The 27,032-nt window shown below is 36.9% G+C and overlaps 1 protein-coding gene across 1 annotated transcript in view; it reads right to left on the reverse strand.

Moving 5' to 3' along the window:
- LOC106087128 (uncharacterized) overlaps window positions 1–27,032 on the reverse strand; it is a 632,434-nt gene that overhangs the window by 171,989 nt on the left and 433,413 nt on the right. The window contains exon 13 of the mRNA XM_059365898.1: window positions 14,400–14,542. Within this exon, the coding sequence (XP_059221881.1) occupies window positions 14,400–14,542 (143 nt within the window). The remainder of the gene's footprint in view (window positions 1–14,399; window positions 14,543–27,032) is intronic.

A 27,032-nucleotide genomic window follows, 5' to 3' on the forward strand; every position in this document is an offset into this window, starting at 1 on the left:
CCCGATACCAAAATTCGTTTTCACAACTGACATTAAAAAAATGTAAAGGCAGATATTGTAAGATTCCACTAATCATCAATATCAGCTAATAATTTGGAGAGAAGATCCAGCTATGCCAATTAATTACTATGTCCTCAACATTATGGCATATGACACAAGAGCAGATCCGTACCTTGCCAATAAATGTTTGCAGAAAATTGCAAATGATCATGATGGCCTTGGTGGTTCCGATGACATAAGGACAGCAATTGAAACTCCGAAGCAGTTGATGTATATCTTAAAATAGCATGGATTCAATTTAAACAAGTAAAAGCGTGCTAAGTTCGGCCGGGCCGAATCTTATATACCCTCCACCATGGATCGCATTTGTCGAGTTCTTTTCCCGGCATCTCTTCTTAGGAAAAAAGGATATAAGAAAAGAGTTGCTCTGCTATTAAAACGATATCAAGATATGGTCCGGTTCGGACCACAATTAAATTATATGTTGGAGACCTGTGTAAAATTTCAGCCAATTCGTATAAGAATTGCGCCCATTGGGGCTCAAAAAGTAAAATAGAGAGAACGATTTATATGGGATCTGTATCGGGCTATAGACCGATTCAGACCATAATAAACACGTTTGTTGATGGTCATGAGAGGATCCATCGTACAAAATTTCAGGCATATCGGATAATAATTGCGACCTCTAGGGGTCAAGAAGTCAAGATCCCAGATCGGTTTATATGGCAGCTATATCAGGTTATGAACCGATTTGAACCTTATTTGACACAGTTGTTGAAAGTAAAAATAAAATACGTCATGCAAATTTTCAGCCAAATCGGATAGGAATTGCGCCCTCTAGAAGCTCAAGAAGTCAAATCCCCAGATCTGTTTATATGACAGCTATATCAGGTTATGGACCGATTTCAACCATACTTGGCACAGTTGTTGGATATCATAACGAAATACTTCGTGCAAAAATTCATTCAAATCGGATAAGAATTGTGCCCTCTAGAGGCTCAAGAGAAGTCAAGACCCAAGATCGGTTTATATGGCAGCTATATCAGGTTCTTTACCGATTCGAACTATACTTGGCACAGTTGTTGGGTATCCGATTTGGTTGTTGGGTAGCATAACAAAACACGTCGTGCGAAATTCCATTTCAATCGGATAAGAATTGCGCACTCTAGAAGCTCAAGAAGTCAAGACCCAAGATCGGTTTATATGACAGCTATATCAGGTTATGAACCGATTTGAACTATACCTGGCACAGTTGTTGGATATCATAGCAAAACACGTCATGCAAAATTTCATCCCAATCGGATAAGAATTGCGCACTCTAGAGGCTCAAGAAGTCAAGACCCATGATCGGTTTATATGGCAGCTATATCAGGTTCTTTACCGATTCGAACTATACTTGGCACAGTTGTTGGGTATCCGATTTGGTTGTTGGGTAGCATAACAAAACACGTCGTGCGAAATTCCATTTCAATCGGATAAGAATTGCGCACTCTAGAAGCTCAAGAAGTCAAGACCCAAAATCGGTTTATATGGCAGCTATATCAGGTTATTGACCGATTTGAACTATACCTGGCACAGTTGTTGGATATCATAGCAAAACACGTCATGCAAAATTTCATCCCAATCGGATAAGAATTGCGCACTCTAGAGGCTCAAGAAGTCAAGACCCAAGATCGGTTTATATGGCAGCTATATCAAAACATGAACCGATATGGCCCATTTACAATACCAACCGACCTACACTAATAAAAAGTATATGTGCAAAATTTCAAGCGGCTAGCTTTACTCCTTCGGAAGTTAGCGTGCTTTCGACAGACAGACGGACGGACGGACGGACAGACGGACGGACAGACGGACGGACATGGCTAGATCGACATAAAATGTCACGAAGATCAAGAATATATATACTTTATGGGGTCTCAGACGAATATTTCGAGTAGTTACAAACAGAATGACGAAATTAGTATACCCCCCATCTTATGGTGGAGGGTATAAAAAGTGGTGCTCAAATCACCCAAGTCGTTTGAAAGATATACCAAAGAATGATCAAGAATTAAACCTAAACGTGGATGATCTTAACAGCTCTCATACTGTTAAAACACTAGGATTGTTTTTTGGTTGCCTCAAAGTGATATTTTTTGCATCAAGGTGAAGCTCAACGAATACAGAGTCGTTACCACGAAGTAGTAACATCAGATCTGGCGAAATTATTTGATCCTTTCGGACTGATGGTTCCTGTAATGGTGCAACTTCATGCAGCAACTACGTCAGACCTCTCTGGGTTGGGATGATTCATTGCCTGCCTATTATCGATCGATCTGGGCATAGCAACGGATATGACTATAATTTACACAGTTGAACACAAAAATTCATTCAAAAAACTACAAAGGATTCTGGGATACGTCATCAGTTTTGCGAGGAATTCAAGGTTACATAACTCGCAACGGCCAGGGCAAATAACATTAACAACTAGGGAGCTGGACGAGTCGCTATTTTTAATCACACGAACAATTGAGGGCTTTAAATTCTCTTTGGAAATTAAACAGCTTTGAAAGCACCGCGGGGTTGATAAGACTAGCTCCATTTGTAGCTTATCGTCGTTCCTCGTCTCGAATTGTTCCTGCTCGACCATTCACCAATTCAGGAGTATACTACAGCGGACCTTTGTGGATTCATCACAAGGTTCGAGATAGAGAAACATCAAAGGCCTACATAGCAGTCTTTTGCTATTTTGCAACAAAGGCAAGAAAAACCATAAGTTCCGCGTCCAGCTCAAAACGAATATGATTCACGTAGCGGTTACTACAACGCTACCATTGGTAGAAACTGATGACTTTAAGCTATTTCACCTTATTCCAGTACCCAACCAGATAGGATAGATCTCTTTGTTGACTACAAAGCCGCCTTCGATACTCCTTTACGTTCAAAGGTATTTCAAGCCATGTCTGAGTTTGGTATCCCTGCAAAATTTATAAGACTCTGCAGGATGACACTTGCTGATACGCGTTCCTCAGTAAGAATAGGAAAGAATCTCTCTGAACCATTTAAAATCCAAACGAGGTTTCAGACAAGTAGACAGCCTATCGCGTGATCTCTTTGATATGTGTGATCTCTTTGATATATGTGATATCCTGCTGGAGAAGATTATACGAGATGCAGATGTGAATAGATATGGCACAGTAATCACAAGAGAGCACATGCTACTCGCCTATGCCGACGATATCGATATCATAGGTCAGTCACCGGATGTAGTAACAGCAGCTTTTGAAAGAATCGAAAGAGAGTCAGTGAAAATGGGTCAGGCAGTAAATGGAGATAAGACGAAATGGATGGTTTAAACTCCCAAAAAGCCTTGCACAACCGAGCAGATAAAGAAAAGTAAGAAAGTTGGGAACCACAACTTTGAGACAGTCAGTAACTTTATCTACCTCGGCACCGCCGTAACCGAAACGAATGACACCAGTTTTGAGATTAAACGAAGAGTAATACTGGCGGGACTAAGTAAGCAGTTTAGAAACAAGGCCACCTATCGGCAGACGAAGACTACACTATACAGGACACTGATACTACCCGTGCTGTTATATGGTTCTGAAGCATGGGTACTTGTGAAAGCAGATGAGTCAGTGCTTGGAGTATTTGAGAGAAAGATTCTTCGTAAAATATATGGACCAGTTTGCGTTAACGGGAAATATAGGCGACGTATGAACCACGAGCTGTATGACGACGATAGCATAGTTACACGCATCAAAATACAACGGCTGCGTTGGTTAGGTCATGTTGTCAGAATGGATGAAGAAGCTCCAGAAGAGAAGTCTTTTGAAGGCCAACACGGTGGTACACGGTGGAAGACCAAAAGCCCGATGGAAAGATCAAGTTGTGGAAGACACCTTGAAACTTGGTGTCAGAGATTTTAGAATGAGCGCAGAAGATCGAGGCGCTTGGAACGCTATTCTACGTTCGGCTAGTGGAACAAATATTCTGTCATAGCCAATTTAAGTCAAGTAAGTAACCAGATATGTGGCTCATTAGCAGTAATAAATATTTGTAACGCAATGTTGGTGGTAAACATCGAACAAAGTCATTACATTCCAGTTGCGCAATTGCAGAAATGTGATGTGACCAATCAAGATTTCTTCATATATTATAGTGTGTACCTACAATTCACCTTCGGAGCAGAAATGTGTTTATGTGACGACGACGTTGACGACACTCCACACAAATGTATTATGGATACGTTTAAAAGGCCAAAACCAATGGATGTATGCAACTCTTCCAGATGCACAAGTTACAGCGGTATGCAAAATGAATATCATACCTCTTAGCTTAGAAGGATCTGGAATTTTAACATTGGAGCCAGAACGAATCCTCAATCATGGTTTTATCCACTTAACAGTTTAACAGTCCTAAAATTATCATACCAGTCTTGGACGTGTCATAGAATTAATGATGCCTTTCCATTCCCTTGATGACACTATCGGCAAATCCAACCAGTCCTCTATATTAGACCAGTTCGCTTCACAGTTCGCCGAGGTTTCACCCATTCAACTCAACATAAAGTCTATAGAAGAGGCCAACAATGGACACCACTACCATCACAAACATAACATATCGGTAGCAAATGCAGAATTTATCGTCGGTATAATCGTCATTGGTATATTTATATCCAGATGTCTACTTTCCAAGAGGTCTAAAACAACTATACGACAGATTGAAACACGCACCGATGGACGCACCGACTCCAAAGCATAACTTTAGTATAAATATTTAAATAATTTTGTATTCCTATGTATTATTTGCTATTATATCATTTTGCTACCTACAAGAAGTCATGATTTCTTTGTACGTTAAAATTGTAATTCATAAGTATCTTCATATATACAAATCTATACTTACATATATAATATTATCCTTTGGAATTCTTCACTATAAATTTTGTCATTGCTTTCATAATTAGACGACTGAGTAGTCAACGCGGAGGAGAATGTTAGGTCTTTGCATAGTTTTCAAATTCTTTGTATGTAATAAAATATACTTAATCGTTCATTCATTTCCTCAGTTCATATCGGTCACTGACCGTACTTAATACATATTTCGTAATTGTTCTACATATTTGTGAACTTGGTCAACAATGACTGAAATTGCAATTCATGTTCACATATTTTCTCAAGTCAGCAAAAACGTCTTGACCGAAATGTGAAATGCATCAATATGCAGTGTCAGAAAATGTTGGTGAATGCATAGGGAATTAGGTAAATCAGTGTAGTCCGATTCAAGTTTAAGCTCAATAAAAGGGGGCCCCCTTTTTATAACCGAGTCCGAGCGACCAGCATTTGGAGGGGAAAACCACCGCTGAACATTTTTTCTGATGGTCTCGCCTGGATTCGAACCCAGGCGTTCAGCGTCATAGGTGGACATGCTAACCTCTGCGCTACGTTGGCCTCCACCACCATCTGCAAAATTTTAGCGAAATCGGACAAAAATTGCGGCTTCCAAGGACTCAAGAAGTCAAATCGGGATTTGGGTTTATATAGGAGCTTTATCGAAATCTTAACCGATATTGCCCATTTGCAATTCCCAACGACCTACATCAATATTAAGTATCTGTGCAAAATTTCAAGCTGCTAGCTTTACGCGTTCGACCGCTATCGTGATTTCGACAGACGGGTGGGTGGACATGGCTAGATCGACCCAGAATTTCGAGACGGTCAAGAGTATATATACTTTATGGGGTTTTAGATAAATATTTCGAGGTGATACAAATGGAATAACTAGATTAGTATACCCCCGTCCTAGGGTGGTGGGAATAAAATGTTTGCCCTGTCATATAAGGTCATGTTTGGGGGGAAAATTGGCTTGTCGAAAATTGGCAATTAGTTATAGGTAAAAAAAAAAACAAACAAAACTGTTTCTCAAAATTCTTAGGAGTTTGATTACTGGAAACCTTAAAAAAATAAACTAATGAAGATGAGCCCACGACATTCAAAAGCAGTTGCGGTTTTATGTCAAAGTCAATTAAATCCGCTTTTCTTCGTTTTATGGTCGTAGAATATTTTGAACATTATTTCTTTTTTTATAGCTATTGGCTTAGGAAAATTATTTTTTTTTTAATTTTTCTTTTTTTTACGCATATTGGCTTAGGAAATAAAATGATTTTTTTTTAATTTTTATTTTTTTTTAATGTTGTTAAAAAAATTAAGTGCTCGAAGTTGTAGTCGGAGTCGAGTAATCTTTTTGGAGTCGAGTAAAAATTGCTCGACTCCGCAGCCCTGATCTAAACGATATATGGCACGGATTCCGAATAGCCTAGCATACATAATTATTCCAAATTTCAGCGAAATCGGATATTAAATGCTTTTTTTATAGACTCAAGGGCTTAAATCGGCTGATCGGTTTGGCCAGATCAATATGGCCGATAGGGCCATATTGAATCAAAGTCTGCTCTAAAAATACCACTGCTGATGGAGACAACATTTCAACTTCCCTGGGCGAGTCACATCGCGAAACAATTAAAGGTGGTCTCATTTGCATAATCCGCCATCTCGTCATCAAGATGTCATTTCAAAATTGGCATTGTTCTCAACACAACCAGAGTAACTTGTCCTCGTGTGTGTAGGTGCGCAAGTAAAATGAGAGAAATGAAGAAATGAATGAATGAATAAAATGAAGAAACACAAACAAAGAGAACATGCAAACATATGGGGTAGTTTGCTGTAAATGTAAACACAGAACCACAGAGATATCCCAGGGAATTGTAAAGCGAATGAGCTTGCGAGACTAGGAACTATATGTCGCATGATACAGAGTCCCTGGAATGTGGGTAGTGTCCAAGTGAACAACTGGGTACAAACATATTCCCAAATGATTTGAAGAAACAGAACTTATAAGACCGATTCTTATTGGAGATCTTAACGCCAGGATAGGAGAGTTAAAACAATATGCCAATGAAATTTATTGACTGTTATTTACGGCAGGAACTGAAAACGAAAATCGCAGGATAGAAAAGGCAAACAACACGTAGAATTATGCAAAAATAATAATTAACTAGTTTCAAATGGGAAAACAAGTCGCGATGAAGAAGGATCGCTTACTTTCATTAATTGTAGTGATAAATACGTAAATGACATATGTGCAGTGTCTCAGGAAATTCAAAGCCTTGGGTTCAATGTAGAAGACAAAACATAGTCGGATCATTTACCAATAGAACTAAACATTTCAATACAGACTTGCAATGACGTAAATAAAAATCTTAATTTATTGCCCGAACTTTCATGAAACAATAGCAAACTAAATCGGTATCATGGAAATCGTCAAACAGGTTGCATTTAGCTCTAAACGAAGATAATGAGCCAACATTGGACGACCTTGGTAATATTATAAAAGATTCAGCCACGATAAAGATGAGTAGGTTTTTTGAGTGTATACCGAAACAACCGTGTCACAGAGCAAAAGAAAAAATTTTTAAATTGCTAAAAATGTTTAAAACCACGCGCACTTCAGCAGATTCAAAACTAAAATATCTAAACTCGCTAAAACAATGTAAAGATATTGGCAGCTCAGACAAACAGCGTTTTAATGAAAAAATGATGTATACTGTAAATAATGTTACGAATTCCAAGAAATGGTGGAAGGCAGTTAAAGAAATCCTAAATTCCAAATAAGTAACGCGAAAATCTATTGAATCTATCACATAGTTCGGAAGGATTTTCGGCTCAGCACAATTTCCCTAATTGCTTCCGACGAATGCATACCAGTGACAGCCTCTTCTGGCGCCACGTTGTCCTTTGGAGAATTTCCTGGGAAATGTGTATCAATGAGTAGATCTTGTGTTTCCTCACTAGACTTTGTCCATATATTCTCTGATATATGGGTCTCGAGAACAGAATCTTCTTCAGCGTAGAGGCCTGAGATGTACCCCTCTGAGCCTTTCTCAGCACGCCCTTAAATATCCTTAGCTCAGCCTTATAGATGTCCTAAACGTGTGGTGCTCTTGTGGATTTTGCTCTGTTTAAGAGTTTTCTGCAGTCCTTTCCTAGACCAACCAGCTCTGGGGTCCACATGGCGTTCGCTGTTTGCCCCTTGGCTTGGCACTGGGACATGCTGGCACAAGCGAGTCATTTAGGGCCTTCTTGATGCGCTTTACCACTTTCCTCCGCAGTTTCACTTCCTTTTCTGGTCTGGAAGGGATAGACGTGCAGAATTTGTGCCGAAATTTATCCCAATTAGCCTTTCTTCCGTTTAGCCGAGGGGCCAATTCAGCAGTTTTTTTCCCCAAGGCTGAAACTAATATATCGATGATCAAAGAGGCTGTGGTCATCCAACACTTCCTAGTCGCATGTTCTTTCACTTATATCTTCCAATACAAAGGTAATATTTGGTACCTCCTGCCTGTTTCTGGTAATAAAGATCTGTCTATCCCCTTTATTACAATTCGCCAGATTGCAACTTATAATATATTCGATAAACAGCTCACCCCTTTCGTTGACATCCGAACTTCCCCATATCTGGTGATATGCATTAGCATCACTTTCCACAATGAGGCTCTTCTTCCCTACAGAAGCGGCTTCAACTAGCGACTTAAGGCTTGCATCTTAAGGCGGCATCTCTGTATCATGCGACATATATATTGAAACCAGCCAGTAATGAGTCTTGTTTATTTCAAGGTTGGCTACTACTAAATCTTCAGTGTTTAACGACGGAAGAAGAAAAACATTTAGACAACTCTTTGCAATAATGGAGGCTCTTTGTCTCCCCGTACCCTTGACGAACCGTTCCTCCACACACCCATGGTTCCTTGATAAGAACCACGCCAAATCCCCCTGCCACCAGGAGGACCTTTAGTTTCAACGTAGCCGCCTTGCAACAGTGGAGATTTATATGTAGAATCCGGCCCATAGTCAGAATTTCCACCACTGTTGCTATAGCCTCGTCTTTTTAATCTACCAGGAGTTCATCCTTACAATATCCGTTAGATTTTGTCATGATGAGTTTCCGTACGCATCCACGGGTAGGTGAGAAAGCAGTGGAGCTTCTTTTCCTCAGGACACTAGACCCTTGCGGTGTGGACGATTCCTTCTTAGGTGATTCACTTTCTGCTGCTGTCGAAGTAATTTCTGAGTTCCGTGATTTCCCGCTGGCTCAGACTTTGAGCCCAGTCCAACTTTGTGACCCACCCACACAGGGTCTCATGCAATTCGCCAGACCTTAACGATGTAGTTGATATTTCCTCAGGTAAGTATTCAGCAACAACTGCGAGTCGTCCCCTAATTCCCAAACCCCACCGCTTCTATAGACCTTCAGTTTCAACTTGTTGAATCCGTAGAATACAACCCTTCCAGACTTGTCGAGGTCTGCGAGACAGCCGGAGTTTAGTACGAATACTGAATGTCTCCGGTCACCATCAGCCTCATCCAATCTGCCAATCTTCCAGTCGGTGGTTGAAAGATTAGGATTACATTCCCTTAGTTTTCTAAGTATGGATCCAAGCATGCGCCATTGGTCGAGAAGGAATTTCTTCCTTCTTGACTAATTCTAGTGCTGCACCTGGCCACATCTCATCAATCTTTTTTAGCGCACAACGATACATTTCAATTGAGGGTTGATCCCCGAAGGCAATAAATCTGTATCGGTATCGATATCAGCCTGCATCGTCACAAACTGGAGGAGACCCAGGAAATTTCGCAAGGACATCGGAGTATACTGATGTCCATTGTGTCAGAGAGTGTTGGTTAGTCGGGAAAGGCCGGTGGCCTAGGCAAATTATAGACATGCGAAGATAGAATGGGTTCATCCTTGACCTTAAGATTCGAACCAGGTGTCTTTGTCAAAAGCGGCTAATGGAGCCTGTAGGTGACGCTCTACCAGTCGAGGTTTCAGCAGCAGACATCATGCTATGGCCTGATACCTCCACCGCAGCTGTTGGGTCTTTGAGGTCTATCTATCCTCTAGATCTGCCGCTCCATTGTGAACAGAGGCAGGTCATCAACCGCCTAATGGATACCACTATCGTAGCCATCTTTGAGTCACAAAGCATTTCAAGAATATAAAAATACTTAGACCACACTAGACGAGATTAGTCAATTTAAATGCAAGAAATTTTTACGCGGAGGATGAATTGAAAATGTTTACACTTTGTAATCTGAATGAAGTGGAAACTATACGCCATTTCTAGGGAGTTAGTCCAGTTTTGAAAGAGTTCAGAATACGATTTTTTCAAATATATATATTAATTGAAGAAGATAACAAAATAGATGCTACTGGCAAACAGATACTACTTTGGACTAAATAAACAGTTTAGAATAAGGCCACCTCTCGACAGACGAAGACTACACTTTACAAGACACTGATACTACCCGTGCTGTTATATGTTTCTGAAGCATGGGTACTTGTGAAAGCAGATGAGGCAGTGCTTGGAGTATTTGAGAGAAAGATTCTTCGTAAAATATATGGACCAGTTTGCGTTAACGGAGAATATAGGCGACGTATGAACCACGAGCTGTATGAGCTGTATGACGACGATAGCATAGTTACACGCATCAAAATACAACGGCTGCGTTGGTTAGGTCATGTTGTCAGAATGGATGAAGAAGCTCCAGCAAAGAAGTCTTTTGAAGGCAAACACGGTGGTACACGCAAACTGGGAAGACCAAAAGCCCAATGGAAAGATCAAGTTGTGGAAGACATCCCGAAACTTGGTGTCAGAAATTTTAGAATGAGCGCAGAAGATCGAGGCGCTTGGAACGCTATTCTACGTTCGCCTAGTGGAACAAATATTCTGTCGTAGCCAATTAAGGTGAAGTAAAGTAAGATAAAACAAGTAAAAGCGTGCTAAGTTCGGCCGGGCCGAATCTTATATACCCTCCACCATGGATCGCATTTGTCGAGTTTTTTTTTCCCGGCATCTCTTCTTCGGCAAAACGGGATATAAGAAAAGATTTGCTCTGCTATTAGAGCGATATCAAGATATGGTCCAGTTTGGACCACAATTAAATTACAGCGGTCAAAAAAAGTATTCATCATTCAATGTTTTTTTTTAATAAGTCTACAAAAGACAATTGGAATAAAAACATATTAAACTAATGATGCAGTAGTGCTTGTGTGATATATATGTACACAATTTCATTGTTTTTAAAGAAAAAAATAGTATTTATTGGAACAAAAAGGGCCATTTTACAGCTGAACACAAAAAATAAACAAAAAAAGTATTCATCATTGCAAAAAAACAAAAAAATAAATAACATAATTTAAAAAAATTAATACTTTGTTATTCGACCACCGCGTCTTATAACTTCTTTTAAACGGTTTGACATCGATTGGACTAATTTAGCGGTTATATTTTGGTCTATATTAGTCCATTCCTCCATTATCACCTGTTGCATTTGACTCTTGCTCGAAAAATTGCGCGTTCTCAATTTGCGTTCGAGATGTTCCCAAAGATGTTCAATTGGGTTCAAGTCGGGACTTTGAGGAGGAGTTTTAATGACTTTGGGGCAGTTATACAGCATCCACATCTTGGTATTTAAAGCAGAATGTTTGGGGTCATTATCTTGATAATATTGAAGTTATTACCAAGCCCAAGTTTTACAGCACTATCTTTTAAATTCCTCTTTAAAATGTCAATGTAATACTTATGATCCATTACTCCATTAATAATTTCAAGATTTCCCGCTCCTGAAGCCGCCATACACCCCCAAACCATTAAACCACCTCCACCATGTTTTACAGTAGCAACTGTGTTTCGTTCTTCAAGCTCTGTATTTGGTTTTCTGTACACTATGACCTTTCCATCGCACCCAAAAAGATTAAATTTGCTCTCGTCTGCAAAAATGACTGTTTTCCAAAATGATTCGGGCTGTTTTACATACATTTTTGCGAAGTTTAGCCTTTTCACTCGGTTTATTTTATTTATAAAGGGCTTCTTACGTGCAGTTCTTCCTCTGTAACTATGCCTTTTGAGTGTATTTCGAATTGTTTGTGTAGTAACTTCCTTCCCTAAATATTCCATAGTGTTTTTACGAAGAATGGTCGCATTTGTCTTCGGAGTTTTCTGAACTTGCCGCACTAGCCAACGCACATCTCCAACTGAAAGTGCTTTTGGTCGACCAGATCTTGGTTTATTGTCAACAGTTTTCGTTTCTGTCCACTTTCTGATGATGGATTGTATAGTAGATCGTGGTCTATTTAATATTTCACTGATAGTTTTTTGAGTTAAACCATTCCTGTGGTGTTTTATTATCAAAACTTTTACCTCATCAGAAACCTCGTTTTGCTTACGACCCATTTTGACAAAAACTATATTTTCAATGAAATTAAATATTTGCTGTCAAGGGCAAAGCCTCCTTTACTAAATAAAACAGAAAAGGGGGATTCCCAAATAATATTTGAATTTGACTTTGATGATAGCACATCAATGATGAATACTTTTTTTGTTCTGTTTTTGGTGTTATTATATAAAATTGCATTTTTTGCGCTAATTAAATTTATTTTTTGAATTTATTTTAAAACATATTACGAAAAATAAACTATTGCATAAAACTGCATTATTTGTTTACTTTAAATTTTCTTCAATTACCCAAAATAAGTGAATTTATTATCAATTTTGCTAATGATGAATACTTTTTGTGACCGCTGCATATGTTGGAGACCTGTGTAAAATGTCAGCCAATTCGAATAATAATTGCACCCCTTGGGGGCTCAAGAAGTAAAATAGAGAGATCGATTTATATGGGTGCTGTATCGGGCTATAGACCGATTCAGACCATAATAAACACGTATGTTGACGGTTATGAGAGAATCCGTCGTACAAAATTTCATTCCAATCGGATAAGAATTGCGCACTCTAGAGGCTCTAGAAGTCAAGACCCAAGATCGGTTTATATGGCAGCTATATCAGGTTATGGACCGATTTGAACCATACTTGGCACAGTTGTTGGATATCATAACAAAACACGTCGTGCAAAATTTCATTCCAATCGGATAATAATTGCACACTCCAGAGGCTCAAGAAGTCAAGACCCAAGATCGGTTTATATGGCAGCTATATCAGGTTATGGACCGATTTGAACCATACTTAGCACAGTTGTTGGATATCATAACAAAACACGTCGTGCCAAAATTCATTCAAATCGGATAAGAATTGCGCACTCTAGAGGCTCAGGAAGTCAAGACCCAAGATCGGTTTATATGGCAGCTATATCAAAACTTTGACCGATATGGCCCATTTACAATACCAACCGACCTACACTAATAAGAAGTATTTGTGCAAAATTTCAAGCGGCTAGCTTTACTCCTTCGGAAGTTAGCGTGCTTTCGACAGACAGACGGACGGACGGACGGACGGACGGACGGACATGGCTAGATCGACATAAAATGTCGCGACGATCAAGAATATATATACATTATGGGGTCTCAGATGAATATTTCGAGTAGTTACAAACAGAATGACGATATTAGTATATCCCCCATCCTATGGTGGAGGGATAAAAACTACTTTAAATGGCAGCAATGGATAAAACGTTTCACATATATAAAATCTGAATTAAAATACAGAGAATTCCTAATAAATGAATACAATTTTACGAGAAAAAAATTTTCTTCTATTTTAAGACTGACGTTTTTTGTAAATACCATTGTCAAAGTAACTTGATTGTCTCTTTTTTGCACAATTGTTTAACCAATTGTAGATACGTATATATATATGAATCAAATAGTATGAGCTTTATATGAAATTATGAATAATTTCAAAAAAAAAAAAATAATAATACAATTATAAAATAATTACAAAAAGAATTATTTTATTACATAGGCCATTGTGCTAAATTTTAGAGTAATCGGATAATAAATGCGCTTGTTATGGGCCCAAAATCTTAAATCGGAAATCGAGCGCACTGTTTGAAATATTAAAATCCGCCATCAATCAATGAAATAATTGGGCCCTGCAAAACCCAGATATGCCAAAATCTGAATAAGACACGATTAGGGCAGGCCGACATTCACCATCTCTTAGTCGATTACAAGCCGATTTCGATACGTTCAAAGGTATTTCGAATTTTTTTATGATCTTGTAAACACCACAGGGCTTACTATTCAAAATTTCAAAGAGTTCTCTCTATCCGTTCTCACACGGAAGATTTTTCACTAGTTTTTTGATCTCACCCCACTGTGGAATGTCTACAGTCCTGCAGAAAATTAATGACAATTAGTGGCTACCGCGGAGGTTAGACTGCCCGCATATAACGCCGAAAGCCGGGGTTCAAGACCTGGCGAGGAAATGCTTCACTTATTCAATTTGTAAAAAAAAATTTAATGGGGGTAAAACTCTGTATAAGTACAATACAACCAAAAGATAGAACACTCAAGGGTAACGATAATACTTGTCTCGGTATAAATTTTGATATCCTTACCGCAGTTGTACGACCGACCGATCCATTTGCCGTGCTCGCATATAATTTTCCAAGTATTTCTTTCTCCAGAGGCGCTCGGAATGCAGTTGAAGTAGATCTCCGTGCCACTCTCATATACGCCGTCAACATCAATGTCTCCATTCCTAGTAAAAGATAAGATATTATTATGCATTAAGTAACTTTATATATTTACATATGTATATATTCCTGTATACATATATAAGAGCATTAGAGTGACCCAAAAAACAAAAAATATTTTTTCTTTTAATCGTTAAGCCGAATCAGCAGGAATTTCCGAGCTTTACTACACATTTTATCACAGCCACAGTGGTCAGTTTGTGGTTTTGTAATCATTTTCATATAAACGTATACTTTCATACTTGGACCTAAATTATTCCTAGTTGTACGTAGAGATTTCTACTACGTGGAACTTTGGAAAAAAAAACGGGTAGATATAGCTCTTTGAGCTATCGAGATCGTGTGCATTTCAAGGCAGTAGGTCGTCCGGGCGCACATGTAGCACTCGTTTAAGTTGACATATCTTGTTCAAATTTCACTTAAAAACATCTACAATATGTCTTCTTCACAAGCAAAAACGGAAAAAATTAAGGGTATTTAAGCAAGTTTTTTCAATAAAGTCTAATCAATGAAAATACATTTTATGACCAAAAAATGCAATAAGCACACTTTCTTTTTGAATAATCAGATGTAGACAATTGCTGCGGCAAAGTCGTTTTAAATGTTGTCACAAATCCAAATCATGCATAAAAATGAAAATCGATTCAAAAATGCCTCCGCAAAATACGTAGCCAACCTCGGCCAAAATTTCAACAAATAAAATTTAAAACTCGTATGTCCCCGAAACCGGTGGAGATATTGTAAACCTGTAAAAATTGGACCCCAAATGAAGATTTGGCAGTCCGAACAACTTTTCGAAATGCCGAGTTCACAAACTTAAGGCGCCTGCCAAAAGACGTCCGGACCACCTAGGGCCTAGAAATGTTAACCTTACCTAACCTAACCTTAGATTTAACCATGAAAAATATCAAAGAGATATCTCTAGCCGTTCTCATACGGCATATTTTTAATAGTATTTTTTCGATTTTCTCCCACTGTGCGTCGTGTCGTCACGGGTTATCGTTAACCGATCGCCAGAATATTTCGTATTTTGCTTATTGTGATGAAAGTGAAAAGAAATGGAGGGTGCGCGTCTTTATGTGCAAAAAAATATTCTCCTTAATAGCATGGAACGGTTTATTGTATACATCACACAAAAAAACTGCAAATCGGCTTCAACCACAAAATTAATTGATCCAATTTATTTTATAATTGAATCTGATTCAATCAATCATTGTGTTTAGCTCCTAGGACACAAATTTTAGGTCTGCTTCGGACAAAGGTCCATGAGTACTCTTAATTTGCAATTTGCAGATGTCTGTGAGGTGTTATATAGATTGGCCTAACCGGAAAAATTTTTGATTTCAGAGATGTAGAAAAATCTAGTTTTTGGGGGTCTGGATGTACCCCAAAATTGCACCAAACAATAATAACATCTGGTGCAATTTAATATATGATTGTCGCCGCAAAATTCAAAAATTTGTTACGCCCTTTTCAGTGCTTGTGGTTCTTGGGATCTGGATGTATACCAAAACTGCACCTAATGTTTAATGTGATTTTAAGATAGGATTGTCGCCAAAAAATTCCACATTTTTTATCCTTTTCAGCGAATTTAATTCACTTTTTTATTGTTGTGCAGCTAAATTGGTTTACAAATTGGGAGTAACGTTAGAAATTAACATAGCAACGTAGAGCCCACATAAAAAAAAATACCATAGAAACTATTAGAGCAAAACCGATTAACCTTTTAACACTTTCAGACCCCCCGTACACGACCATGCTATCTGACTTTAATATGTCATAAATACTCCAAATATTTATTCACATGTAAAAACCCAAATCTAAGTTACACAAACCTGTCCTTTTCTCAGAATCCAGGGATCAAATTTTTGTTATTAACTATGAAACAAAAATAAGCACCTGCTGAAAATTTTATACAAATCGTAGAAAAATTTTTTAGGTCTGAAAGGGTTAAAGCACCTAATTCAAATAATCAAAATAGTGTATGGAACCCACAGAAAGTAATTCTATCATTATTTCTCTCAATTTATATTCCAAGGAGGCGTTTAAACATAGCATATTCAATGCTACCCTGCATTTATTCCCAAATATTGCCACTTTGGAAGGACATAAAATGGTGTTTTTTTCATTTATTTCTCTGGGGAGATGTCGATTTGAAACTACAAAAAGAATGCAATTCATTCATAGCTCCCCAGTTAAGGTCTTGCTAGTACACTCTACACTCACAAAAAAGTGACCCAATGCTCGAGTTAAAAGAAACTACTTTCGAATAAAGTTGAACTCGTATAGCGACAATTTTGTTAGTTTTACGTAAATGCATTTCTTAAATAAAATTAAATCAAATGAACTTCGTTATCGTTCAATGGTAAATAAATGGAACTAAATTATTCTTTTTTCAGTGTACACGATGAACAATCGTGAAAGATAATTTGAACTGAACTCAATACAATTGATAGAATAAAATGTTCGAAATTTTTGCTGTGTGTTAATACATCTGTACAAAGATTTTGCAAAATCTCTGCTTCTACACACTGCAGTGGACGAATGTGTATATTAATGTGATTTCAAAAAGTAAATCGAAGGATCGGTTTATATGGGCCTTAATATATTTATGGACCCACCTGACATTTGGTTGAGTGTTGGTGGGCACAGTGCACCCTAAGTAAAAATTTTTAATCAAATTGCGTAAGTTTAGACTTCTAGGAGCTTGAGAAGTTAAAAATGTAATTCGATTTGGGTAGTATGGATAACATTAAGGACTTTTTTGTAAGTAACACGGAATTCCTAACATACATTTTTCTTTTTCGAGGTTCCTTTTTAGTTTTTAGAGCAAACAATTACTGATTACTGGCTTAGGTGTATGCCCATAGTATTGTAGCATGGGGCGGATTAATATCCGCACCCTCTTTTCAACCTAACCTTGAGCGATGTGGGAGGCATTATCCAAATCTAACCGCATCGCACCGCTACGGACATAACAATAAAGTATGATTTGTGTGACACGATATATCTGTCATGTCGCTAAGTTGAATCAAAATAGACAAATTAGTAACATCCGTGTTTTGGTGTCTTAGCGAATTTCATATGTAGGAAAGATAAGCAACGAAACATTTCGGAATTATAGAAAAAATTAAGAAATAGTTGAAAATATACCATATCAGAGAGTGAAAATTTTCAAACAGGCCTTTTTGCGATAGTTAGTTTTATTCCATTCAAATTCATTGAAGCATTAAAATGTCATAAAAGCCCCTAATTATATAATAAAAGATTTTAAAGTTTTTTGACGCCTTTGCTCCTTTTTTCAAACGTTTGTTTGACGCCATAAAATATTAGCTAATTAACATTCTTTGCGTTTTCTTTTATTGTTCTCCAATGTTCATTTTACGTAGTAAAATTGCAGGTAAAATCATATTTTGGTTTTTTTTTCATTTTGCTCAAATGGTTTCGATTGCATAATAAACAACAAGTAAGAGCGTGCCAAGTTCAGCCGGCTATAGATTGATTCAGACCATATTCGACACGTATGTTGAAGGTGATGGGAGAAGACATTGTACAAACTTTCTGCCAACTCGGATGAGAATTACGCTCTCTAGCGGTTCAAGAAGCCAAGATCCCAGATCGGTTTATATGGCACCTATACCAGGTTATGGACCAATTTGGACCATACTTCGCACAAGAAGTAGAAGTAACACCAAAACCCCACATGCAAAATTACAGCCAAATCGAATAAGAATTGCGCCTTCTAAAAGCTCAAGAAGTCAAGACCCAAGATCGGTTTTTATGGCAGCTATATCACAACATGGACCGATTTATTTGGCCATTTACAATCCCAACCGACCTACACTAATAAAAAGTATTTGTGCAATGTTTCAAGCGGCTAGCTTTACTCTCTCAAAAGTCAGCGAGTTTTCGACAGACAGACGGACATGGCTAGTTCGACTTGAAATGTCACGACGACCAAGAATATATATACTTTGTGGGGTCTTAGAGGCATATTTCGAGGTGTGGAGGGTATAAAAATGGTACTTCCAAGTAATTGATAGCGAAGCATTCCCGGTTATGGCGCCGAATGCATGGGTTTCAACCAGAAAAAGAAAAAGTCAGCGGTGGTTATGTTCTCGTTATTACTGACGACATTTGTGAGACAAGTCATATTTAACTTCTGTACATTTTGGGTTCGCTCTACGGCACAATAATTGGACTCAGTTACAAATACAAGGTCGCTTATCTTTGGGCTAAAAACAGGACTCGGATCACATTCATTAAAGTAAGAGAAATCTCTTTTTCTCTAATATATTTTTAGAGGAAAATTTGCAATTTACAAGTACTTTTACGGTTGTTGCCTATAAAAATTCCATTACGGAACAGCGGGAGATTTCTCTCATAACAATGAGTTCTGTCCGATACAAGTTTAAGCTCAATGATAAGGGAGCTGCTTTATGTAGCCGAGTCCGAACATCTTGCTGCAGACCAACAGCACTTTAGTAGAGACACGGCTGATTACGTAAGGTTAATACCTCGTAGGTGTTCCCGGTAGTAGGAGAAGACAACCGCAGCGGAAAACTTTTTTCGGGTGTTCCTGAAGGGATTTGAAACTAGGCGTTCAACGTGAAAGGTGGGCATGCTTACCTATGATCTAATATTTAATAAGATAAGGAAATAGAAAAATTAAGCAAATATAAACATTATTTATAAATAATATAAACAAGTAAAAGCGTGCTAAGTTCGGTCGGGCCGAATCTTTTATACCCTCCACCATGGATCGCATTTGTCGAGTTTTTTTTCCCGGCATCTCTTCTTAGGCAAAACGGGATATAAGAAAAGATTTGCTCTGCTATTAGAGCAATATCAAGATATGGTCCGGTTTGGACCACAATTAAATTATATGTTGGAGACCTGTGTAAAATGTCAGCCAATTCGAATAAGAATTGCACCCTTTGGGGGCTCAAGAAGTAACATAGAGACATCGATTTATATGGGTGCTGTATCGGGCTATAGACCGATTCAGACCATAATAAACACGTATGTTGATGGTCATGAGAGAATCCGTCGTACAAAATTTTATTCCAATCGGATAAGAATTGCGCACTCTAGAGGCTCAAGAAGTCAAGACCCAAGATCGGTTATATGGCAGCTATATCAAAACATTGACCCATATGGCCCATTTACAATACCAACCGACCTACACTAATAAGAAGTATTTGTGCAAAATTTCAAGCGGCTAGCTTTACTCCTTCGGAAGTTAGCGTGCTTTCGACAGACAGACGGACGGACGGACATGGCTAGATCGACATAAAATTTCACGACGATCAAGAATATATATACTTTATGGTGTCTCAGACGAATATTTCGAGTAGTTACAATCAGAATGACGAAATTAGTATACCCCCCATCTTATGGTGGAGGGTATAATAAAATATATGCTAATATTTCAATAATTCATATTAATATTATTAACAACATAACTAATTGCCGTTACTTATTCATCGTTATGACTAGCATGGAACGAAAAATTAACTATGTACCTATTACGGTCAAAAACAAAATAAATCGTTTTGGCTTAAAAATTGGCGAATGAAACTGAAATTATTCAAAATGTTAATGGAAAGTGAATAAAACGACCATTTAAAGTGCTATTAGTTTTTCTGAAAAAAATTTAATTTAACAGTTTCTCAAATTTGCGTATATTTCGTGTTGACAATTCAAACTTCGTTATAAAAAAGTGCTAATACAAATATTAAATGAAATAATATAAAACATTTGTCAATGATAAAACAGTAGAACCTAATTGTTTTAACAGCGATTTGATCGACTATACGATAACAAAATATGTTATGTTTGTTCCATATACCGATGCTTAACTGTATTTAAATGTAAATGGATGTTATCTATATCATTCATAACGCGTTTCATCGGGAACATAAAACTTTTCCAGGGTTCAAAACCAAGAAAACGGAATTTTGTAAAGTTCCATTCTATGTAATAACTTAAGAGTTGTTTATATTTTATATATTTTTTATTTTATCAATTAATTTTGTAAAGTTCCATTCTATGTAATAATTCAACACTAGAAAAACCATATCAGTCAAAATGACTGGTAAGAGTTGTTTATATTTTATATTTCATAAGTTAAGTTTTGTTTGCATTTTGTAGGTATTATCTAAAACGTCAAAATTAAATTTAATTCGTTTTTCGCCTTCAACTAAAATTAGACATTTTGACCATTTTTAATAACAATCAAAGCAGAAAAGGGCATTTTAAATGTTGAGGTTAACTAATTTTCCCTAGAAATCGCAGCCGCCTTATTTTCAAACTGAGTGGAGTTCTTTTAAGGACGTGGATATCTTTTCCTTAAAATTACATTGCCCTTTTATTTTTATACCCTCCACCATAAGATGGGGGTATACTAATTTCGTCATTCTGATTGTAACTACTCGAAATATTCGTCTGAGACTCCATAAAGTATATATGTATATTCTTGATCGTCGTGAAATTTTATGTCGATCTAGCCATGTCCGTCCGTCTGTCTGTCGAAAGCACGCTAACTTCCGAAGGAGTAAAGCTAGCCGCTTGAAATTTTGCACAAATACTTCTTATTAGTGTACGTCGGTTGGTATTGTAAATGGGCCATATCGGTCAATGTTTTGATATAGCTGCCATATAAACCGATCTTGGGTCTTGACTTCTTGAGCCTCTAGAGTGCGCAATTCTTATCCGATTGGAATGAAATTTTGCACGACGTGTTTTGTTATAATATCCAACAACTGTGCTAAGTATGGTTCAAATCGGTCCATAACCTGACATAGCTGCCATATAAACCGATCTTGGGTATTGACTTCTTGAGCCTCTAGAGTGTGCAATTCTTATCCGATTGGAATGAAATTTTGCACGACGTGTTTTGTTATAATATCCAACAACTGTGCCAAGTGTGGTTTAAATCGGTCCATAACCTGATATAGCTGCCATATAAACAGATCTTGGGTCTTGATTTCTAGAGCCTCTAGAGTGCGCTATTCTTATCCGATTGGAATGAAATTTTGTACGACGGATTCTCTCATGACCATCAACATACGTGTTTATTATGGTCTGAATCGGTCTATAGCCCGATACAGCACCCATATAAATCGATCTCTCTATTTTACTTCTTGAGCCCCTAAAGGGTGCAATTCTTATTCGAATTGGCTGAAATTTTACACAGGTCTCCAAACCGGACCACATCTTGATATCGCTTTAATAGCAGAGCAAATCTTTTTTATATCCCGTTTTGCCTAAGAGGAGATGCCGGAAAAAAAACTCGACAAATGCGATCCATGGTGGAGGGTATATAAGATTCGGCCCGGCCGAACTTAGCACGCTTTTACTTGTTTTTATTGAATTAAGCGACTAACAGCATTAATTCAAGTCTGCACATTTTTGGGTTTCAGGTGCAAAAAACCTTGAACTCAGTAATCATTTCGTTGTGTTAAGGATCCATGCTACGTCTTTTATGCTAGGACGCAATCCTTGTTTATAATTTGAATATCTTTGGCTCGAAATTATTACCAAAATCCTCAAATTAAGGACAATATCATTAGGTTTGAGTAAATTTTTTTGAGTGGAGGTAGACAGTATATATAGATTATAAAAATTTTAATTATTTATTGGAAAATAAACAACTTTAAGTTTGGCAGTTTATAAACGATCGTTTTAGACATTTTTTTTTTGTATCTATTAGCAATTAGCTATTTTTTTCTAAATCTATTTAAATATTACGTCAATGGAGGACGGCAAATTTTTTCACATTTTAAGTATACAAAAAAACTCGTCTGTAAAAAGCACAGTCTACCCAAATGATTTACTGCTAAAAATTTCTTTAACAAAACATTATGTGAATTCATTTCTTAAATGCAATAAAGGTAAACATGCCGTATTAAAGATACTAGAATTTTCTTTCTGTTAACAAATTAATTTGTATAAATTGATCTCCATTTGCCCATTTTAAGCACAAACAAAATATTTTCAACAAAAATTATTCATATCTTTGAATAAAAGATATATGTAGCTTTAATCCAAACAAATGCAATAGTTGTAATTGGTAATACATAGCGGAATGATATGTAAATAATATGGCATATTCTTCGAGGTGATGCATCATTGAATTATAGGCGATATAAACAGTTGTTGAAGATTATCGACTCAAACTTTACGCTTTAAAATGAAACGCAACTGCACTTGAACAACATGAGTTTAGCTAGTTGCTCATAACAGCATCGAAACGAACCGTCTTTTTGCCAAACATATCTGCAACAAAATATTTTGAAAGCCCAAATAAAAATGTGTCGACAGTGCAGCAAAGGCCTGCTAAAGAGCATTCAATTGTGACTGTTTCTAAAGCTAAACTTGTGAACGCTGAACCCTTATGATATTGTATTTCAAGTCTACTTAAGAGCAAGACGCTGAAGACAGAATAAAGCGCACAAGTTGCTGTTGAGTAGATAATTTTGAAAAACAACTCCCATTCAATGCTTAGAAGTATCTTCATCACGAATTCATCGTCGCTGCAGTCATATAAAAGCGTCTCGCTGTCATTTTTGAAGATGAACTGATCACACAAAACAACGATTTGTATCTGTTTCTCTAAAAAAAACCTTCGCGTGCATGTGTGCGTATGTTCCCATGCTTTTGCCAACTCAACCAAGTTGCCTTCATAAGAATTTTTGTACTATGAAAGCAGACGGCAATAAACATATTTTTCATTTCATTTCATTTGGTGTTACCAAGCACAACAAGATTATATGTATCTTATATTTTACTGTGCTGGTTCACAACAGTGCAGTTTCATCAAATAATTCCATTATAAACTATAACTTATAAAAAATAAATAAATTAATTAATTATAACTTATACTACTAGACTACATACAATTTCTACTTATAATAATCATGTAGCTTCTTTTTGAATTCAATAGCATTGCTTATGAGTTGTATATATGATGGGAGGGTGTTCCAGAGACGAATACTGTTTACAATAAATTGCCTTTCAGTGATTTGAGATTCAAATCTAGGTTGAATCAGTTTGCGCCCTCGATTTGATCTAGCAAATTGTAGGTGTTTGTAAAGATATTCAGGTTCTTTGTTATAAATAACCTTATGTAGTAATTGCAAGCATTTAACATTTAGTAAATTTTCAACTGAAAGATCAAAAATCTGATAAGCAAATTGTGATATGTGGTCATACCGTGTGTATACATATCGTGCAATATCATTGTAGGCAACTTTGATTTTCCTATTGTCATCAGCACTGCAACTTGCAAATAATTCACAATTATATAGAAGAGTTGGGATTAAGTAAGATTTGGCAAGAAGCATACGAATTTCGAAAGGAGTTGACAGACGAGCTGCCCACATATTCCGCAGCATACCACGAACTTTTCCCACAGCTGCATTTATATGATTCGTCCAAGTTAAGGTAGAGTTGAATGTTAAACCCAAGTTTGTTGCTGCTTGAACACGGTTTACAATCGTGTTCTCAATCTTTACTTCAACTTGGTCAGGGATTGTTACACTTCTTTTGTGTATGATGATCAGCTTAGATTTGGTAGGATTTAAACGTAAGGCATTATTAACAGCCCAACAATATATTAAATTCAAATCATTATTTACATTAGAAATACATGTTTGAAAGTCATTCAGTTTCGTGCAGGTATACAGCTGAACGTCATCAGCATACATTTGTATCTTACATGTTAAAGGTACATCGGGCAGATGTACATGGTGAATAACAATGGGCCCAAGATTGAGCCTTTGAGCACACCATTTGGAACATGAAGCGTATTTGACCAGATATCATTACAATATGCAGACTGAGATCTTTGAGACAGGTACGATGATATCAGTTGACAGGCAGTTCGGGAAAAATTAAATAGTTTTGAGAGCTTGACTACAAGAATTTGATGGTTTACAGTATCAAATGCTTTACTGTGATCCAATAGAAGGAGAAAAGATACCATCTTGTTGTCCATATTTTGTCTAATATTTTCAACAACGTCTATTAAGACAGATGTGCAACTTCTCTTTTTTCTAAAACCAGATTGCCATTCTGATAATAGATTTTGAGTGCACAGGAATTGTTCGATTTGATTCGCCATTATGCATTCTAGCGCTTTGGATAAGAACGGTAAGATTGCAATGGGGCGGTATTCATTATTCGATTTTCTAGTCGGTATGATTTTAGCGAGCTTCCATTCATGCGGAAAGGTGAACTTAGTCAGAATAGTATTGAAAATATATGTTACATATGGCAGCAATTTTGGCATGATAATTTTGATAAATCTTGGATTTATTCCGTCAGTTCCAGTTGCATCAGATTTTATTGAGAGTATGCTGTTCAAAACGTCAGTTTGGTCTACACAGCAAAAGGAAAATGGATTTTCCACTTGTACAGTGTTCATATTTTCATATATATTTTCATGGGGACATATAGAGCAAACAGATACAAAATGCTCATTCAGTTCATTGATGTTTAGATTGGGCGGAAAGTTGGTGTTGGTTTTCGCTCCTATGCCAATTTTACGAATTTCCTTCCGTTTAGATCTGCTGTTAACAGCATTCAGAAATTTTTTCCGAAAGAATAGCGTTTTGGCCTCGTTTATGCTTTTCCCAACATTTCGCCTGGCACACTTAAAGCGCTCATGCAGTTGTGTTGTTCTGTATCGTTTCCATCGTTTGTATGCAATATTTCTTTCATCGATTAGTGCACGTAACTGTTCATTAAAACATGGGGGTTGCTGATTTTTTATGGTAATGGTTTTTTCAGGAACACATTGACTATATATTAAGCTAATACAATGCTGCAAAAATGCTGTTTGATCATCCACAGAATTTAACTGATATATAGAATCCCATTCGACATTATCAGTAAGGCTATTAAGAAGATTATAGTTCAGTTTTTTAAAATCACGGAATGTAATTGTCTCGTCTTGTTGATTTATGTGATAGTCATACACAAGAAATATCAAGTCATGTTTAGAAAAAGCCGGTGCGGCAATTTGGTCATATAAAAGAACCTTTGACTCACAGTTCACAAAGAAAATGTCCAAAAGAGTAGACGAATGATTAGTAAAATGGGTTGGAACAGAGCGATTAGTAGGTAACAGATCAAGAAGTTCCATAGCATCAGAAAATTGCGTTTCAATTAAAATATTGCTGTTAAAATCTCCCGCAATAACAATATCATTATATCGTAATGATATTCTTTCAAGGCACGATATCAGCATGTCAAACGGTGTGCTGCTGTTGGGCCTACATATATACACATCCAATAAGCATTGACGAGTTAGAAATGCCAGTTATTTAAACAAAGAGGTATTCAATACAGTTGCCTTGCTCAGACTTCAGTTTTATAGTACCGTGGATACAGTTTTTTAAGTATATTGCAACTTCACCAGCATGGGAGTGCCTATCAGCTCTCAAAACTTTATATCCCGGTAAAGAGTACAAATTGTCAGATATTTCAGGATGGAACCAGGTTTCGGATATACATATTATATCTATATCAGAGTTAACAAATATATCACGAAGTTCATCTAATTTATTATTTAGACTTTGGGCTTTGATGTGGACAATCGTTAATCCTGATTTCTGGTTTTTAAGAACTCTAATCATACAGTTTAGATTATCTCTGGAACCATAAGCAGTATTACTTGGCATCACAAGTCAATTGGATAAGCAATGCTGGTAATGTATATATTTGTTCTTCGTAGTTATGAGCTCTATTAAAGTTAGCATTAATAAATATAGTTGTACAACACATATAAAATTTTTGAGTATAATAAAAAATTCTTAATACCAAGAAGAAACATAAAATTAACAAAACTAATTGGGACTTATTACAAGATATTGCAAGATTCATTTCAGTTATCGTTGATGGTGCGATCTGGTGTTTCTCGAAAAAGTTGTGTTAACTGCTCGTTATTCTATATTAGAGTAGGAGGATCTGTTCCAGTACGTTTAACATAAACAAGGCCACGAAGTGAAAAAAACGGACTCCAAGTGCTTCTGTCGTTTCAAAATCAATGCATTTTGAAAAATCTTGTAGTTGTGACTCGTAAGATTTTCATTTACATAAAATGGTTTATTTGAATCAAAACCGGCATGAGTTAAAATCAGTTTCGAATTATTCGATTTTCTAAAACGTGCAATATTTTTCAGGACAAAATTTTTGTCAGACGGAGTAGTTAGATTCACAATAATCACAGGACCTGCCGCACTATTTTGGTTACGATTATTATTCATACGATACATCGCCTTTATCGTAGGAATAGAAATATTTATTGTATCACATATATTTGCAAAAATTTGATAAAGGTTTTCACCGTTATCATACGGTATACCATTTATCCGCAGGTCGCACGCTACCTGTTGATTCTCAAATTTTTGCTGATTAGCCTTCATTGCATACATCTCATTACGCAGATCAGTAATTTCACTTTGCTTATGTTCAATTTTATCCGCCAGT

Source organism: Stomoxys calcitrans, chromosome 3 (assembly GCF_963082655.1).
Source record: "Stomoxys calcitrans chromosome 3, idStoCalc2.1, whole genome shotgun sequence".
Classification (NCBI taxonomy): domain Eukaryota; kingdom Metazoa; phylum Arthropoda; class Insecta; order Diptera; family Muscidae; genus Stomoxys; species Stomoxys calcitrans.